The sequence below is a fragment of the Aotus nancymaae genome, unplaced genomic scaffold (assembly GCF_030222135.1).
Source record: "Aotus nancymaae isolate 86718 unplaced genomic scaffold, 86718_ANA_hifiasm-v0.15.2.pri h1tg000007l, whole genome shotgun sequence".
Classification (NCBI taxonomy): domain Eukaryota; kingdom Metazoa; phylum Chordata; class Mammalia; order Primates; family Aotidae; genus Aotus; species Aotus nancymaae.
The window spans coordinates 7,647,863-7,667,769 of NW_026988418.1; the positions used below are offsets into that span (position 1 = coordinate 7,647,863).

The 19,907-nt window shown below is 44.4% G+C and overlaps 1 protein-coding gene across 1 annotated transcript; it reads right to left on the reverse strand.

Moving 5' to 3' along the window:
* Positions 1-3,996: 3,996 nt before the first annotated feature.
* Positions 3,997-7,182, reverse strand: KLF18 (KLF transcription factor 18). Its single transcript, XM_064372151.1, has 2 exons — positions 4,875-7,182; positions 3,997-4,229 (listed from the first exon to the last, which is right to left on the reverse strand). Exons 1-2 carry the CDS (start codon positions 7,180-7,182, stop codon positions 3,997-3,999), a joined length of 2,541 nt encoding a protein of 846 aa, XP_064228221.1.
* Between the last annotated feature and the right edge of the window lie 12,725 nt (positions 7,183-19,907).

The following is a 19,907-nucleotide window of genomic DNA, read 5'->3' on the forward strand; positions in this document are numbered from 1 at the left end:
GACACTGCATACTTTAGGCCTCTCACCCACACCAGTGCCCTTGACCCTCCCAACACCATGGCTGTTGGGTCCGACCTGCAGACCCTGACTCAGCAATGGATGAACAAATGCACTCAGATACAGATATCCAGTGAAAGTGTAGGCTAGGGGTCCAGGCCACTCACAGACACCAAGGAGGGTGCTGTAAAGAGTCAGCAGCCACAGCCCTCACAAGCTGGCACTGCAGGTATTTATTCAGTATAGATTTAATGGCAAAGGCTTTGAGTCAACATACTTGTGGATAATTAATATGGCTGCCCTCCAGAGAAGGCAGTCTTACAGATGGTTAAAGGCCAGGTTCTGAAGCCTAAGTAAACTAACTTATCTAGATCAGTTTCTTTACACCCCTTAGTTATCTAACTTAAGCTTTCGGGCACTGGATAAGATATTCTGGCTGCCTTCAGCCAAATCCCATTCTGAGGCTTTTGCAAGACTCTCCAACCTTCCAAGGTTTATGTCCTTTTCTTACAATTTCTCCCACCATCCTGATGGAACTCCTACACATGACCCTTCCAACATGGACAGTTTTCCATGCCTCCTGCCCACACCAGCACCTCCACTCCCTCCTACACACCTGCCTGCTGTCCACAGCTCACCTGCGCCCTGGAGAGTTGCTTCCTGCTTGACCAGTAACTACGGATCAGCTCTGCTTCCCCAGTGACTCCTAACTAGCAAACTTCTCCACCACTCACGGTCTGCAGCTATACCTTCTCCAGTGAGATCCAAACTCCTGTCTGAGAGCTCATTTTTCAAGTTTGTCCTTGCTTGGGAACTCTCAGCCCTATGGTTGTGTCCTCTTACATTTTATATTTACTCTTAGTATTGTTTTTTTTTGAGACACAGTCTCACTTTAGTGCCCAGGCTGGAGTGCAATGGCGTAGTCACGGCTTACTGAAGCCTCTGCCTCCTGGGTTCAAGCGATTCTCATACCTTGGCCTCCCAAGTAGCTGGGACTACAGGTGCACACCACCACACCTGGCCAGTATTTCCATTTTTAGTAGAGATGGGGCTTCACCACGTTGGCCAGGCTGGTCTTGAACTCCTGACCCCAAGTGATCTGCTTGCCTCAGCCTCCCAAACTGTTGGGATTACAGGTGTGAGCCTCCACACCAGGTCCTTTTAAAATTCTTTATATTAAACTTCCCTTGTTTAAAACACTGTGTGCTGTCTCTCTCTCGTTTTCTTTCTTTTCCTCTTGTGACACAGCCTTCAGGAGATCCTGAGAACATGTGCCCCTGAAACACTCTATGCTGTCTCTCTTGATTGAACTCAGGCTGATGCAATCAGGAGCATGTAACTGGCATCCAATACTGCATGGTGTCATTGTATCCTGTGTACTACCATGTCTACTGATGTATTTATTAAGTTTTTTTTTTTTTTTTGAGACAGAATTTCACTCTTGTTGCCCAGGCGGGAGTGCAATGGTGCAATCTCAGCTCACTGCAACTTCTATCTCCCGGGCTCAAGCGATTCTCCTGCCTCAGCCTTCCAAGTAGCTGGGACTATAGGCGTGCACCACCATGCCCAGCTAATTTTGTGTTTTTAGTAGAGATGGAGTTTCTCCATGGTCAGGCTGGTCTTGAACTCCTGACCTCAGGTGATCCACCCACCTTGGCCTCCCAAAGTGCTGGCATTGCAGGCGTGAGCCACCATGCCTGGCTGAGTTTATTATTATATAAGGGTTGTAGTGAAATTTGAGGAAATGGTTGGGGTTTTTGGATGGGTTGAGAACACATTACTATTTTTCATATTTAGGTTAATGGAATAAAAACTCCTTTAGTCTAAAAATTCATGATCCAGCAGAGTAGGTCTGGCTAATGAGGAACAGCTGTATTGTTTTCTTTTTGTAGTTGTTGTACTTCATGGAAGACTCTAGTGCATCCTCATCTTTCTTTGGTTTCTCACTCCCCGCCCCGACCCTGGTGTGTTGACAATGTAGGGAAGTTCTGTTTGGGGTTGTTATGGATTATTTTCATTGGTCTTAATAATAACATGGATGAAATCTTAGAGGTATAATGTGGTGAAAACAAGGGAGACTATATATAGCTTAGTATAATCTTTATGAAGTTCAAAATAAACAACCTATAAATTATCTTTGAATACATGCATTTTTGATAAATATATCAAAGGAATTTATATATACAAAATTCAGGGTAGTCATTAATTCTAGAAGATAGACAGAAAGATGGGTAAGGGAGCTCACCAGACTTGGTACACAGCCAGGGCACTGCAGTTTTCTGAAAGGAACTATAGTCAAGGACTTGGCATCCCCACTGTAAGGCAGGTTCACTGTTCACTGGTGATCAACTTGTGTGAGTCCACTGAGATCCAATGACACCCATACACACAGCAAGTTAAATACAATAGGTTTATTACTAACAGGCAGCAAGGAACAGCAATTAAGGATTCATTGGGAGTTAGTCCCCCAAGGCTCAGGAAAGCTACCCAGGGTGGATGGAGTCTTCACTGCCTGTGCTCCACTTGTACCACAGCTGAAGGACCCCAGCAAGCAGCCTGCCCAGAGTTTTATGCCCTGGATTTATGTGAGTCATTGAAGGATATTCTGCTCCTAGAGGGAACCGGAACAGAGCCCAGGCTGTTCCAGCTAATTTCCCCTTATCTCAGGGTATTGTAGTCCCAGCACAGTCTAGTTATTCTTGAGGACTCCAAGTGAGAAGGGGGAAACTGGGTCAATCCAAGGATACTGGAGAACTGTCCCGCACCCACCACCACAGGCCAGCTGTGCTCAGATGCACAGCTACATTTCTAGCTCAGGTGCTTCCATTCAGAGACCTTTTTATTTGGATCTTGGCTAAGGCTGTCTGTTCCATCTGCTCTGTAGCCGTCAGCAAATAAGGCTTGATCATTCCTTTTCATCTGGTTCATTGTCCTAATTGGCCCTCTCAACACCTGATTGTGTGACACTGGGTGATAAGCTCTTACAGGTGCTTATTTTTTCTACTTATAACTTAAATATCTTATTCAATATATTTCACATATAATATTATACAATATTTTTTGAGACAGGGTTTTGCTCTGTCACCCAGGTTGGAGTGCACTGGTGCTAATATAGCTCACTGCAACTGCAACTACTGAGCTCAAGTGATCCTCCCAACTCAGCCTCCCAAGCAGCTGGGATTACAGGTGCACACCACCACCTCTGGATAATTTTTTATTTTATTTATTTTTTTTTGAGACAGAGTCTCACTTTGTCTCCCAGGCTGGAGTGCAATGGCACAATCTCAGCTCACTGCAACCTCTACCCCCTGGGGCTCAAGCAATTCTCCTGCCTCAGCCTCCAGAGTAGCTGGGATTACAGGCGCCCACCACCACGCCCAGCGAATTTTTGTATTTTAGTAGAGACCAGGTTTCACCATCTTGGCCAGACTGGTCTTCAACTTCTGACCTTGTGACCCACCTGCCTCGGCCTCTCAAAGTGCTGGGATTACAGGTGTGAGCCACCACACCTGACTGAGGTTGAACTTTTGAATAGGCTAAGTACTCATCTAAGTACAGTCCATTTAACCTGAGACCACTTTACCCTGGATGTGACTGAGTCCCCTCCTTTTTACCTCATGGGAATGAAGCTCCAAAGAAACATGGGCTCAGCTACAGACGAAAAAAAGAACGTTCCATTCTTTACCCTCTGAGCTATATACATATCAATATTAATTACCTATATAGATACAGCTTTACAATACGCATAGAGGTAAATGCAGAGTAAGAGCTAGAAGGATTCACAGCATGCTGATAAAAGCAGTTACCCTGAGAGAGGGGAATGAACAAAGAGCGCTTCTGGTTCCAAGTTGAAAGTTGTCTGGTGTTTATGTGAAAACAGATACCTATTTTCTTTGTATATTTTAGAAAATTTATGAATAATATTGAACACCTACTAGCTACTGGCATAGGGAAACAGGGGAACTTGTTCAAGGAAATAATCTCGGTAGGGAGAATCTTTCAGCCGTACACATTTCCTCGTGGGCTGAAGGGTTCATAATTCTGGGCAAATGGTCCAATTCTGTGGACCTTTGCATGTTGCTTCAGGTGATCAGATCGTGCAAAATTCTTGTTGCAAACTGGACACAGGTAGGGCCGCTCCCCAGTGTGCCTTTTCTTGTGTCTGTTGAGCTCATCCGAGCGACTGAATTTCCACGTACATCCCTCCACATCGCATACGAAGGGCTTCTCCCCTGGACCAGAGAGAGAGAGAGAGAGAGAACTGTCATACGTCAGGGCGAGGAAGGGCAGGGACATTGAAAGTGAACAAGAAAAAGTTTTTCAGCAAGTTGAAGTGGGAGAAGGAGAGCCAGAGGAGATGGGAGTCAGGGAGGTGCGTGAAGGAGGAGGGGAATGAGGGCTGCAAAAGTTGGAGAGATAAGAGGAAAACCGAAGGCGGGAAGAAGAGGAAAGAAAAGGAAGAAGAAAAAAAAAACAGGAGGAGAGACAGTTATTGATAGGCAAGTTAGTGAAGAGAATAAGGAGGGATGAGGCCCGGGGGCACTGAGAGGAGGTCTATGAAGTGACAGTCCCAGTAGAAATAGTGTCAAGAACATCTATCTGCAAGGGGCCAAAGAAATCCCTCCACTGATTCCCATCAAACCAGCAGTCAACACCACTAAAGGCTGCAGCCAGTCTGGCTCTGGTCCAGGACTAGAGCCTGTCCCTAGGACTGCTTTATCCACCCTTCTAAAGGTGTCAACCTTTTCTATTATAGAATCTTCTTGAGTCCCTGGGGAAGTGGCAGCAATCTCAAATGCTCCCAGAGTTTTGTAAAGGCACAAATCTGTAGCCACTCGCCACTCGCCCCTCACCCCTGTTCCCAGGTCCTCACTCACCAGTGTGCTTGCGCATGTGGGTTCGGAGGTGGCAAGCCTTTGAATAAGAGTTCTTACAGTCCTTATGTGGGCAGATGAAGGGCTTTGAAATCTTAGGATTCTTCCAAAACTGGCTGCTCTGGGTCTTCTGCTTTTCTGAGAGTTGTCCTTGAATCAAATGGGAACTTGAAAAGCATAGGAATCCCGGGTATGACAATGAGGACTGATAGGATGTCATATATCCCCCATAAAGGCTGTGGTCACCAGTGAGGGTTGTCATATTGCCTGCCTGAAGGGTCAGCATATGGCCCCCATAGAGGGTCGAGTTGTCACTATATATTGCCATGTGGCCTCCATAGAGGGCCTGGTTATCAATGGAGGTCATATTCTGTCCCCCGTAGAGGGCCTGGTTACCAGTGGAGGTCATCATCTGTCCCCCATAGAGGGCCTGATTATCAGTGGAGGTCGTCATCTGTCCCGCGTAGAGGGCCTGGTTACCAGTGGAGGTCGTCATCTGTCCCCCGTAGAGGGCCTGATTATCAGTGGAGGTCATCATCTGCCCCCCGTAGAGGGCCTGGTTACCAGTGGAGGTCGTCATCTGCCCCCCGTAGAGGGCCTGGTTACCAGTGGAGGTCATCATCTGTCCCCCATAGAGGGCCTGATTATCAGTGGAGGTGGCCATCTGCCCCCCATAGAGGGCCTGGTTACCAGTGGAGGTCATCATCTGTCCCCTATAGAGGGCCTGATTATCAGTGGAGGTCGTCATCTGTCCCACGTAGAGGGCCTGGTTACCAGTGGAGGTCGTCATCTGCCCCGCATAGAGGGCCTGGTTACCAGTGGAGGTCGTCATCTGCCCCGCGTAGAGGGCCTGGTTACCAGTGGAGGTCGTCATCTGCCCCCCGTAGAGGGCCTGGTTACCAGTGGAGGTCGTCATCTGCTCCCCATAGAGGGCCTGGTTACCAGTGGAGGTCGTCATCTGACCCCCATAGAGGACCTGGTTACCAGTGGAGGTCGTCATCTGTCCCCCATAGAGGGCCTGGTTACCAGTGGAGGTCGTCATCTGTCCCCCATAGAGGGCCTGGTTATCAGTGGAGGTCGTCATCTGCCCCCCATAGAGGGCCTGGTTACCAGTGGAGGTCGTCATCTGTCCCCCAGAGAGGGCCTGGTTACCAGTGGAGGTCGTCATCTGTCCCCCATAGAGGGCCTGGTTACCAGGGGAGGTGGTCATCTGTCCCCCGTAGAGGGCCTGGTTACCAGGGGAGGTGGTCATCTGTTCCCCGTAGAGGGTCTGATTAACAGTGGAGATCGTCATCTGCCCCCCGTAGAGGGCCTGGTTATCAGTGGAGGTCATCACCTGCCCCTCGTAGAGGACCTGGTTATCAATAGAGGTCATGGTCTGCTCCCCATGGAGGGTCTGGTTATCAGTGGAAGTCGTTGTCTGCTCCCCACAGAGGGTCTGGTTATCAGTGGAGGTCATCATCTGCTCCCCACCGAGGGCCTGGTTATCAGTAGAGGTCATCATCTGCTCCCCACAGAGGGCCTGGTTACCAGTGGAGGTCGTCACCTGCCCCCGGTAGAGGGCCTGGTTATGAGTGGAGGTCGTCGTCTGCTCCCCACAGAGGGTCTGGTTATCAATGGAAGTCATCATTTGCCCTCCATAGAGGTCTAGGCTGGTTATCATCTGGCCCTCAGAGAGGGCCTTGTCACCACTAGAAGTCACTGTATGACCATCAGTGAGGGTCTGGTCACTAGTGAAGGTCATCTGGTCCCTATAGAGAGTCTGGTTATCACTGAGGGTCTTCATTTGATCTCCACGCAGGGCTTGTGTCTGACTCTCACTGAGGGTCTGGTCACTGCTTAGGGTCTTCAGCTGGCTACCTTCACTGGAGATTGTCATGTTGCTTGCAGTGACGGTTGTCTTCTGGCAATCAGTGGGTGATGTCTTTGGGGTGTCAGTAACATCTGTCATCTGGGAACTGGCTGTGTGTTTTATCTGATCAAAGGAAGTCACTTTCTGGCCCATGGAAGAAGTCTCACTTAGGTCTTCAAGGGACATATCAAGGGCTTTAAGAAGGTGCACTGTTAAGTCCTGGGTGGGAACTGTCCCAGGGATGTTAGTGCATGCAGAAGTCATCTTTGTGAGCTCCAAGGGAGGCATGGTCTTGCTCTGAGTTGACTCGTGTTGGCTCTCCTCAGCATGGGCGGGCAGAGGCATACAGCACTGTGGTTCTCGTGCATCTGGGGTTTCTGCCTGTTTTGTATGTTGCTCAGAGAGATGCTGGAAAAAATTCTTAATTTCCTCAATTGTCTGGAGGAGACTGGAATCCATCTCTTTGCTGTTGGCTGATGACTGAACTAGATCTTTAGTTATGAGATCCTGCAAAAAAGTTAATAGGTCAGGGGTTCATCCCAGCTCAAATTCCAATTCTCACATACGCTCCTTCTCCATCCCTATTGACCCTATCCTAATCCAGCCCACCATCATCTGTTGCCCAGAAGCCTGTAATTGCCTCTCAACTGACTCTAGAGTTAACTTCATCCAGTGTACCCTCCACACACAGTAACATTTTAAAAGCACAAACGTTTCTCAGGTGTAAACTTTTACTAAGCTACTCCTATCTACCAGTGGAGGTGAGAGTTTAGAGAGTTTAGATGTGAATGTCCCATCATCCTCTGAAGAGATCTTACCCCAGAGACTTTTCCAAAGTCTTCTCTCCAGACATCTTACTGGAGATTCAGCTAACTGATTAAATTTTCAAATAAATTCTCTCATTTCATTCCCACCGTGACCCTAGAAAATAAGAGTAATGATTAATCCCATTTTAAAGAAAATAGAAGTCCAGGGAGGTGAATTGACTTGGCCTAGGCAGAAGACTCTTAACTTGTACTGAACCTATGGCTCTGGGTCCTCACAGTCCTCTGGGTCCTCACAGTCCTCTGGATAAATGGGGACATTTCTCCCAGAAATCTCCCTGGGGGCACCCAGTGATTCTGGCCTCCTGAGAACCATCCTGGAAACCACCAGCTTCCAGGAACCATTCTACTATGGACTGAATGTTTGTGTCTCTCCAAATTTCGTATGTTAAAACCGAATTTCCAGTGTGATTGGATTAGAAGATGGGAACTTTGGAAGATGATTAGGTCATGGAGACAGAGCCTTCAAGAATGAGATAAGTGTTCTAAGGGGCTGAGGGGCAGAGTTCTTTACTTCTACCAGGTGAGGACACAGCTAAAAGGGGCCATCTATGAACCAGAAAGCATGCCCTTACTAGACCCTGAATCTACCAGCACCTGGACAGAACAGACTAAGACACATTCCAAGAAGCAGTTTCTCCCAGACAGAGGCCTAACTGTGCATATGGACAAGGTTTATATTTCTGTTCAAAGTGGCCATCCATGCTTCTAGGCTTCCTATGCCTCTGATATCAAGTTTGTTTGTTTATTTATTATTTTCTCTGCCCCATATGATCTGCAAGAAAAGTGTCAAGTTTATAACGAGCTCCCCAAAGCCGCCATCTGGGTAGCCTCACATCTTTTTCATCCCGGGTGCCTCTTCCCCGCTTTTGTCCTGCTCTAGCCAGATCAGTCCACTCAGTTTTGCCATGTCCCTATCCAATCCATTGCTCAGTCTGCCCTACCCAGCCAAGGTATCTTATCTAATACGTTCTCCTTTCCTATCTCTGCCATCAAAGCCTGGTCCCTCCTGCCTTGTCCTGACTCTCAGAATAGAGAGAGACCACAATTTACACATATTCAAAATGTGTGACTGGACTGCCATTGAATGTGGTGGATTGAGGAGACCTTGAAGTCCTTCCCTTCTATATGAAATCATAGAAATGATAGATGGCTTTAAATATATATATATATATAGAGAGAGAGAAAAATTTTAAAAATCCAAAATTATATATATATGAAATGTATATTATATATAGAATATATATTTCCAGTCATAAATATATATATATATAACATATATATAAACATATATATTTATGACTGGAAGTAAGTGGAATTTCCCAAGAACTAGAAGGAGGCACCCTTAGAAGAAGGGAGATGATTAAAGCCACAGTGGAAGCTGGGCAATATAGCAAGATCCCTTGCTCTCTAAAAAACAAAAACATAAACTTTAAAAATCAGCCTCTAATAGCATCTTACTCTTACACTGTGTTTCCCACCATTCCTGCCCTTGTAACAGCTTAACTCCTGTCTACCCCTTCTCCTCAACACTGGACTAGAAGCTCCTCTGAGCAGAACTTTATTTCCTCCTGAGCAAGTCCTGAAGGATCCCACCGGGAACCTCGGAAAACAGGAACCCAGTAAAGGACTGATTCCCACGCCATCTGCTCTAGGTCTGCTTCTGGTCTCTAAAGCTTCCGGCCCTCGGAAGAACAGGTAGATTTCACCCCCAGTTTAAGGAATTATGAAAACGATAGTCGATAGTCCCCCGCCTGGGCATGGTGGCTCAGGCCTGTAATGTCAGCACTTTTGGAAGCCGAGGCAGGCAGATCACTTGAGATTAGGAGTTTGAGACCAGCCTAGCCCAAATGGTGAAACCCTGTCTCTACTAAAAATACAACAACAAAGCTAGCTGGGCATGGTGGTGCACATCTGTAGTCTCAGCTACGCGGGAGGCTGAGGCACGACAATCGCTTTAATCTGGGAGGTGGAGGCTGCAGTGCACCGAGATCGTGCCACTGCACTCCAACCTGGGCAACAGAGCAAGACTCTGACTCAAAAAACAAAACAAAACAAAAAAACGAAACAAAACAAAAAAAACCCCCTGATAGTCCTGCCCACGGGCTATGCCTCCTTCTCTTGATCTCTAATTTAAATTCAACTCGTCCTGGGCTCCTGCCAATGTGATAGAAAGACCTTCGGGTGCCCTCGAGAGACCCCCCAAGAATCACATCCACAGCCTCCTCTGCAGACTCCTCGCCTGTCTGGTGAAAGACAAGCCCTGCGCAGGGCAGGCTTGTGGAGGTAAAAATGGTCCTCAATAAATGAATCGTTTCAGACGCCTGTCTGTCCTCCCCTGTTAGTGGGCTCACTTGCTAGCATTCTGGACTCCTAAATCTTTGAGTTTTAGACCTACCATCCCATGACACTGACCCTTGTCCTTGCGTTTGGAGGCACAGACTCACCAGAAATTGATCCATATTGCAGGCCGGGTATTTTGCTACTTGCAGACCGAGAGGAACTCACTCTGAAACTGCTGGGCGCCTTCTGGGGCCTGGGTTTTTATATATGCGTCTTTGGTCGCCACACCCCTCGGGGTGGAGCCCAGGGCTCCAGCGACCTACCGCCTGTATAGACGGAGTGATTGAGTGACCTACTAGGGGCCTCCGGACATTAATGCAATCACTTCCCCTGTTCTCACTGTGCAGGGAAGCAATGGACGTTAATTAGCGAATTTTACCCTCACCAGTATTAGGAAGTGGATTTTATCATTGCTACCATGTAAAGCGAAAACTGAGACTCAGAGATATTAAATATTTGCAGGAGGTCACAGAATCAAATATAGATACTAGATTTGAACTCAAACGGTTTTGCTCTTATGATCTGAGTCCTTAAACACACTAGAGGCCTCAGATTCAATCAGCTTATGCAGACTCCACCTCTTCGGCAGCTGTACATTTAATCAAATTAATTCTACTGTGAAATCCTGATAATTCCATCAGTTTACCCTGGAAATGATCAAGGCACTTTTTTTTTTTTTTTTTTTTTTTTTTTTTGCTGTGGTTTTACTTATTACTTATTTATTTATTTTGTCTTGCATAATTATCTTGATAATTCCATCAGGTTACTCTAGAAATGATCATGGTACTTTTTTCTTCTTCTTTTCTTTCTCTCTCTCTTTTTCTTTTGGCTGTGGTTTTTACCTACTTATTTTTTTTCTTACTTATTTTTTAATTTAATCTTTCCATCTATTTATTTTTGAGACAGGGTCTTACTCTGTTGCCCAAGCTAGAGTGCAGTGCTGCAATCACGTCTCACAGTGGCTAATTTTTTTTTTTTTTTTTTTTTTTTTTTTGAGATGGAGTTTTGCTCTTGTTGCCCAGGCTGGAGTCCAGTGGTGTGATCTTGGCTCACTGCAACCTCTACGTCCCAGGTTCAATCGATTCTCATGCCTCAGCCTTCTCAGTAGCTGGGATTACAGGCATGTGCCACCACACCTGGCTAATTTTGTATTTTTAGTAAAGATGGCATTTCATCATGTTAGTCAGGCTGGTCTCGAACTCCTGACCTTAGGTGATCCACCCGCCTTGGCCTCCCAAAGTGCTGGGATTACAGGCGTGAGTCAGCGCCCCTGGCACTTCAGCTAATTTTTAAATTATTTGTAGAGACAGAGTCTCATCATGTTGCCCAGGCTGGTCTCAAACTCCTGGACTCAAATTGTCCTCCCACTTCAGCCTCCTAAAGAGGAAAGACTATAGCCATGAGCTACCATGCCCAGCCTTCATTTTGAATGTAAAAAAAATGGATAATTTCATGTTATATATAGAGCAAGTCCATCCAGTCATTGTTGGTAAAATTTTAGAAATATTTTCTATACAAATGTAGTTTTTGATTGGGAATGATTTTTTTTTTTTTTTTTTTTTTGGAGACAGAGTCGAGCTCGGTCTGTCACCCAGGCTGGAGTGTAATGGCTCAATCTTGGCTCACTGCAACCTCTGCTTCCCATGCTCAAATGATTCTCCTGCCTCGGCCTCCTGAGTAGCTGGGATTATAGGCGTATGCCGCCACACCCAGCTTATTTTTTTGTATTTTTAGTAGAGATGGAGTTTCACCATGTTGTGCAAGCTGGTCTCAAACTCCTGAGCTCAGGCAATTCACTCACCTTGGCCTCCCAAAGTGCTGGGATTACAGGCGTGAGCCACTGCACCCGGCCAGGAATGAATATTACAGCATGATTTCCACAGGTACAGTGTTCCCATCCTCACCCTCATTCTTACTAATTCTCAGAAATTTTAAAAATACAGAAAAGTATAAAAAATAAGAATTAGAGATCCATATATCACAATCCAGAATTAATCAGTATCTTCATATATTTACTTGCAGTCTTTTTTAAGAGAAGATGTTTAGATACAAAGCTGAAGTTCCATTCTCTTCCCTTCTTCACTCTTCACAGGTGACCACTAGCAAGGGTCTGGGGTATATTCTTCCAAACCATTTCAGAAACATTTACATACATACGTGTTTCCATTACTAGTGTATAGTACTGAATTTTGTGAGGAACTTTTAATTCAAATTTACAAAAAATGGCTGGACATGGTGACTCACACCTATAACCACCCCTTTGAGAGGCTGAGGCAGGAGAATTGCTTGAGCCCAGGAATTCCAGACCAGCCTGGGTAATGTAGCAAAACCCTGCCTCTGTTTAAAAATAAATAAAAAAGGGCCGGGCGCGGTGGCTCACGCCTGTAATCCCAGCACTTTGGGAGGCCGAGGTGGGTGGATCACGAGGTCAAGAGATCGAGACCATCCTGGTCAACATGGTGAAACCCCGTCTCTACTAAAAATACAAAAAATTAGCTGGGCACGGTGGTGCGTGCCTGTAATCCCAGCTACTCAGGAGGCTGAGGCAGGAGAATTGCCTGAACCCAGGAGGCGGAGGTTGTGGTGAGCCGAGATTGCGCCATTGCACTCCGGCCTGGGTAACAAGAGCGAAACTCCGTCTTTAAATAAATGAATAAATAAATAAATAATCAGGTCAGGTGCGGGGGCTGACGCCTGTAATCCCAGCCCTTTGGGAGGCTGAGGTGGGTGGATAACTTGAGGACAGGAGTTGGAGACCAGCTTGGCCAACAAGATGGAACACTGTCTCTACCAAAAACTACACAAAAAATTAGCCGAGTATGGTAGACGCACCTGTAGTCCCAGCTACTCTGGAGACTGAGGTGGGAGAATTGCTTGAACCCTGGAGGTGGAGGTTGCAGTTAGCCGAGATCACGCCAGCCTGGGTGACAGAGCAAGATCCTGTCTCAAAAATAATTAATTAATTAAACAAATAAATAACACCAAACACCAAACACATTTACAGAAAGTCATTGTACTATATGCATCATTCTTCAACTTGAGTATCCCCCACCCTCAACATGATTCCGAGATCCTCCTGTTAGTACATGCGGATCTCGAGTGCTGCACTTATAGATACATGTCATTCCATTGTAAGAGTTTCTCCTTTTCAGTGTTTCCAATTTTTGGCTACTACAGATCAAACCACAGTAAATATCCTAGTACATATTTCCTGAGCATACACATCCAAAAGCAGAATTGCTAAGTATTTCTGAAGTTGTTACAAGGAATGCTTCCCTACTGCCGAAGCCATACCATTTTAGAACATAGCTTTTTCAATACCTGCTTTTCATCTCTGTGGATTTTACTTTTGTGTATAGTTCATGGTCTATTTTTCCCCGCTTGGAGAACAAATTACCTCCAAATCACTTTTTAAAATAGTCCCATATTTCCTCCCATCCTGATGCCACTTCTTCTTTTTTTTTTGAGACAGAGTTTTGCTCTTGTTGCCCAGGCTGGAGTGCAATGGCATGATCTTGGCTCACGGCAACCTCTGCCTCCCAGGTTTAAGTGATTCTCCTGCCTCAGCCTCCCAAGTAGCTGGGACTACAGGCATGCACCACCACACCTGGCTAATTTTTTTCTGGAGTCTGATGTGGTGCAACTTCTGGCTGAAAGCTTCCCACATTCACCATATTGATAAAGCTTCCTACTTGTGTGTATTCTCAAATATAGAGCAAGAGTTGAGAATTGGGGAAAGCTTCACCAGTCGTGGAAACTATAGGGCTGCTCACCTGCATGGCTTCTCACATGCACAGCAAATGAACTCTGAGACAAGGCTTTTCCACAAACATCGAGTTCATAGGGTTGATCATCTGATTGAAATCTCACATCTACAATAGGCGGTATTTACCGACAGAAGGCGTTTCCACATTCATTATACTCATAGGATTTCTCTCTGCTGTGTGTGCTTTGGTTTCTTATGAGGTACATCTTCTGGCCAATAGCTGTTCCACATTCATTACATTTAAAGAGTTTCTTTCCAATATGAATTTTCTGTTGCTCAGTAAGATTTGATTTTCCACTAAAGGTTTTTCCATACTCCTTACACACAAAGGGATTCGCTTCTGTGTAACTTCTCCGGTGTTGGATGAGGTTTGACTTCTGAGTGAGAACTTTCCCACCATCTTTACACTCAAAAGGTCTCTCTTCCATGTGAATTTTCTGACTGGTAGGGAGAGTTTCCTTCTGGTAAAAGGATTTTCCACATTTGTTATGTTCACAAAGCTCCTCTCCAGTATGAGCGTTCTGATGGTTAATGATATGCTGCTTTTAGTAAAGGCTTTTCCACATTCATGACATTCAGAGGGTTTCTCTGTAGTGTGAAAATGCTCATGCTCAGTGAAACTGACCTGTGGCTGAAGACTTTCCCACATACCTTCCAGGCAGAAGGGCTTTCCCCACATAAATCCTCTGCTGACTGAGCGGGACATCTAAACAAAAGCTTTCCTGCATTCAAAGGTTTCTCTCCAGTGTACATTTTGAATAAGGATTTACTTTTGGTGCAAGTTATTTCCACATTTCTTACATTTATAGGGTTTACCTGTGCATGAACTTTCAAATGCAGAGTAAGGAATAAGGTGTGAGAGAAAATTCTGTCATACGTAGTACATTCAAAACTTTCTCTGCAGCATAAATTTTCTAATATTCAATGATGTTTTTGCTGCTTTCACTGGCTTCTCTCCAGCATGAATTTTCTACTCCTTTATGAGATTGATAATCTAGCTAAAGGCTTTTCAATATTCCTTAGAGGCACAGCGTTTCTCTTCAGTGTGACTTCTATGTTCCGTGAGATGGCATGTGAGTAAAAGTTTCCCCACATTTGGTAACTTCATAGTTTCTCTTCAGTATGAATGCTCTGGTCTCAGATGGGGTGCAAACTTTACCCCATCTGAGGTAAAATGCCTTTTAAAACTGAAGACATTTTCACACTGATGGCTACTTCAAGGAAGTTAATATCATAAGGAGTAAACTGTGGTGGAGGGGTTCCAAATTAATTGAATTGATGATTTTTCCTACACAACATCCCTCATGATTAAGTCTAAACTGTGTTTCAAACTCAAAACTTCAAAAGTGTATTTCCTTAAAAGAAATGGGGTCTGAGATCAGAGGAAATATTTTCCAATTTTCTTTGTTTGTTTGTTTTGTTTTTTGAGACAGGGTCTTGCTCTGTGGTGGAGTGCAGTGGCTTGATATTGGCTCACTGCAGCCTAGACCTCCTGGGCTCAAGCAATTGTCTCACTTCTGTCCCCGGAGTAGCTGGGGCTACTGGCACACTCCACTACATCTGGCTAATTTTTTAAATTTTTTGTAGAGATGGAGGTCTCCTTATGTTGCCAAGGCTAGTTTTGAGCTCCTGGGCTTAAACGATCCTCTTGTCTCTGTTGGGATTACAGGCGTGAGTCACCAGCCTGCCTCCTAAGTCTTGTTGCCTCTCCATCTGCTCATCATCACCTCAGCCTTCTGGATAGATTTCTTTTTGACTTCTTGCTCCACCATCCAGTTTGTCTTCTTGCTTGAATAGGGGATCATACAACCTACTACCGGGGAAGTGATGCAGCACTCCAGTGTTAATGCTAGGCCTGAAGTACCATCCCAGAGCTCAGGATGAGCCCTGCCTGGCCTTCTGGAGCAGGATGAAGATGGCGCAGTTTCCAAGTTTGCACAAGGAAGCAGCCCCCATTGGGCAATTCCACTGGTAGCAATAGATTTTAGAGATACTCCTACTTTTATACCACAAGGACCCAGGGGCCATACTGACCCTGATGACAAAGATCAAAATGTCTACCCACAATGGCATTTTTAAAAAGCCAGCCAATTTCACAGTGTGGGGTTGTATACCAACTTTAGTGACACTAATGTTAATAAGTTCTGATAACCCACTACCATTGGATCAGCCATGATAATGGCATTTTTTTGATGTCCCTCTCTTCCCTGTCCCCAGGTCCAGAGACTATTTCACCCTAGCAGGGCCTGACACACACCTGGAGTCACACAATTGACTTCTGACTTTATTCCAACTCCACTCTAAGTCTCCGTTGGGTCCCCATCACTTCTGGCTCATTCGTCTCCAACAAGCCCTGGGCTTTACCAATTTTTACAACAACCAGTCCCACCCAAGGCCACCCCTCCCGGCCTAGGATTCTATGGTAAAATTTTTCACCAACATCCCCTGGAGAGTGAGGAGTTTAAAAGATAGTAACATGAGTCCATAATTTTACCACTGTGAGAAATAAATATGCAGTATATCATTTTAACTGATGCAAGACTGGATTTTGTTTAAATAAAAAGGCTAATTAATTAATCACCTAAATTATTTAGAATTGCTTATGAGTCTTAAGTTTATTACTATTTACACTGTTTTAAAGAATTCTAAATGTAAAGGTGGATATACAATTAAGTTGAATCATAATTTAAATAACCAGTGTCTTTATACATTCTGTTCTTATAAATCTGAGACAAAACTTAAACTTATGTGAATTTGTGGAGATATTACATCTACACTAATTGGGGAACACTTTTATTTGTTTGTTTAGTTTTTAGAGACAGGGTCTTGCTATGTCACCTAGTATTCTTGGCCTCAAGTGATACACCCGCCTCTGCCTCTCAAAGTAATAGGATTATAGGCTTGAGCCACTGGGCCCCATCCACCTGAATGAAGTTTTAAGGGGTCATATTTCACTGTCAGATTATTAGGATTAACGTGATTACATCATTCTTTAATGATAATTTAATTATGTTACCCAAAGTGAACTGACTTAAGGATCTTAGACTTATACAACATTGAAATAATTAGTAATCACTGTTTACCTGGAAGCCTTTGAAGAAATTAAAATTTGGGGAAGAGAAGTAAATAAAATTCATAGTAGCCATAGACTATTCAAATGAATTTTAATCTGTGTATATATTTTAATAAACAAGTTTTTTTCATAAATACGACTCCGTAAGGTTAAAAGCAGGGGCAGTTCCTGTTTTAAAAAGAGAATATACAAATGAAACATGCCATTTTATTTATAATGGCAAATTAGGTTATTTTAAATGGATGAGAATCGAGATATCATTAAATCCAATTCTTGCTTCTCAGATTCCACAAAATAACAACACATCAAGTCCTCAGATCTAAGCAATCATAGCAGATTCCAAATGGCCTCTGAATATGGGCGGGAATAGCCCCGTTTCTTCTCTTGCAATAAAGGTGCATCATTTGGTAAACAAGGGAACATGGCATTTGGATTCTTACACGATTGTGTTGTAGAAGTAATTTCCATGTCTTCATTCGCAGTATGTATTCTCATTTTTATTTCCCATTCGTAACTTCCAGTTTCATCATCTCACTTCATTTAAGAGAGGCTGCTGATTGCAGACAACATACAATAAGGGATTTCAAATCCGACAGTAGAGTTACCTGAGATCACTTGATTTTAGTTTTAAGCAGAATAATTTCCTGGAGAGTTTTAGTTACAATACCACAGTAATGATGATGGTAGGAAAATTTACTACCATCTTTTGGCAAAATATAAACTTGGCAAAAAGTAGGTTACAAGGCAGTCATGTCCTAAAAACACTTCATCAGAGTTCATACACAAATTGTGAAATATCATGGATTTAAGCCTGGCACAGAACCAGAACTGGGTACATTGAACTTGAACAGCTGCTCAATCCCCAGCACAGGTCCATATCAAAGAGTGAAGCGGAAAGAGCCCTCTTAAGCCCAGGACAGAAACAGTTATTGGCACCACAGTAACTCACGCCTGTACTCCCAGCACTTTGGGAGGCTGAGACAGGCAGATCATTTGAGGTCAGGAGTTTGAGACCAGCCTGGTCAACTTGGTGAAACTTCGTCTCTACTGAAAATACAAAAATTGGCTGGGCATGGTAACATGCACCTGTAATCCCAGCTACTCGGGAGGCTGAGGCAGGAGAATCACTTGAACCCGGGAGGCGGAGGTTACAGTGAGCCAAAGTCGTGCCACTGCTGCACTTCAGCCTGGGCAACAGAGCAAGACTCTATCTCAAATTAAATAAAGAAAACAAAAAAAGTAAACAGCTATGTATTTTTGACTATGTATTTGTTCTTCATGATGTTCAAATTAAGATAATAAAGCCAAGTCTTAAAATCATCACTCCAAAATAACACCTTTGGACTGGGGGTGGTGGCTCACACCTGTAATCCCAGCACTTTGGGAGGCCGAGGTGAGTAGATCATCTGAGCTCAGGAGTTCGAGACCAGCCTGGCCAACATGGTGAAACCCTGTCTCTACTAAAAATACAAAAGTTAGCCAGGGATGGTTGTGTGCGCCTGTAGTCTCAGCTATCGGGAGGCTGAGGTAAGAGAATCGCTTGAACCCGGGAGGCAGAGGTTGCAGTGAGCCAAGATCATGCCACTGCACTCCAGCCTGGGCAACATAGAGAGACTCTCCATCTCAAAAATAAATAAATAAATATATATATATTTGACCAGCACTCCTCTTCAAAAATGTCCAGGTCATGAAAAGCGAGGCAACATAGAGAAACTCATAAACTGGTGGAGAGTGAGCCAGTCAATGCTATATGGTATCTTGGCCTGGATTCTGCGAAAGAAAAAAGATGCTAGTGGACAAACTATTTTAAACCAAATATAGTCCTCTTAGTCCATCTAGTTAAAGGTTTGTCAATTTTGTTAATGTTTTAGAACAACTAATGTTAGGTTTCATTAATTTTCTCTACTCTTTTCTTTTTTTTTTCCTGGTACCTGGGAGGAAATTCTCTGTTTTCTATTCTTTATTTCATCTCTGCTCTAATCTTTGTTATTTCCTTCCTCTTGCTAGTTTTGGGGTAGTTTGCTATTCTTTTTCTAATTAGTAAAATGTAAAGTTAGGTTGTTGATTTGCGATCTTTCTTTGTTTTTCTTTCTTTCTTTTTTTTTTTTTTTTTGAGACGGAGTTTCGCTCTTGTTACCCAGGCTGGAGTGCAATGGCGCGATCTCGGCTCATCGCAACCTCCGCCTCCTGGGTTCAGGCAATTCTCCTGCCTCAGCCTCCTGAGTAGCTGGGATTACAGGCACGTGCCACCATGCCCAGCTAACTTTTTTTGTATTTTTTAGTAGAGACGGGGTTTCACCATGTTGACCAGGATGGTCTCGATCTCTTGACCTCGTGATCCACCCGCCTCGGCCTCCCAAAGTGCTGGGATTACAGGCTTGAGCCACCGCGCCCGGCCCTGTTTTTCTTTCTTTCTTTCTGTGAGAAGTAAAAAAGTTCTTCTTTAAAATCGCCTTTCTTGTTAAAGAATAAATCATAAGTGTGCTAATAACTCTTTGTTAAGCCCTATCCTATGTAGCTGTTAGACATGCCATGCTTACAGGCACGTAGTACATTCTATGTTCTTGTGCTTTAACCAAGATATCTGCGCTGGACGTGCTCACAGGCATGTCCCAGCTCTCCATGGCTTTTACCTGTTTAGAAAAGTTTTAAGTTATTAGCCAATCGGGTTTTAGTTTAGATTGTGAGGTCTGGCTCCAGCCAACAGAGATCAGACACAGCAGTGAGGACAACCCCAAATGCATAAGGAATAAACATGTCTGCTTTCCTTTGTTCACTGTACTCTCAAGGCAAGATGGGCAGCGAGGGTACCCTTCTTGCAGTCCAGGGAGTAAAAACTGCATTACTGTAAGGTCCTTTGTCTCAGTGCTTATTTTTCTTTGTGGCACCAAGCTCTGTTTCCAACTCCTTCCTTCCTTCTTTCTTTCTTTCTTTCCTTCTTTCTTTTTTCTTTCTTCCCTCTCTCCCTCCCTCCTTCCTTCCTTTCTTTTTCTCTCTCTTTCTCTCTCTCTCTCTTTTTCTTTCTGGAGACAGGGTCTCACTCTGTTGCCCAGGCTGGAGTGCAGTATTGCAATCACAGCTCACTACATCCTCAACCTTCTAGGCTCAAGTGATCCTCCCACCTCAGCCTTCTGATAACTGGGACTACAGGTGCACATCACCATTCCCAGCTAACTTT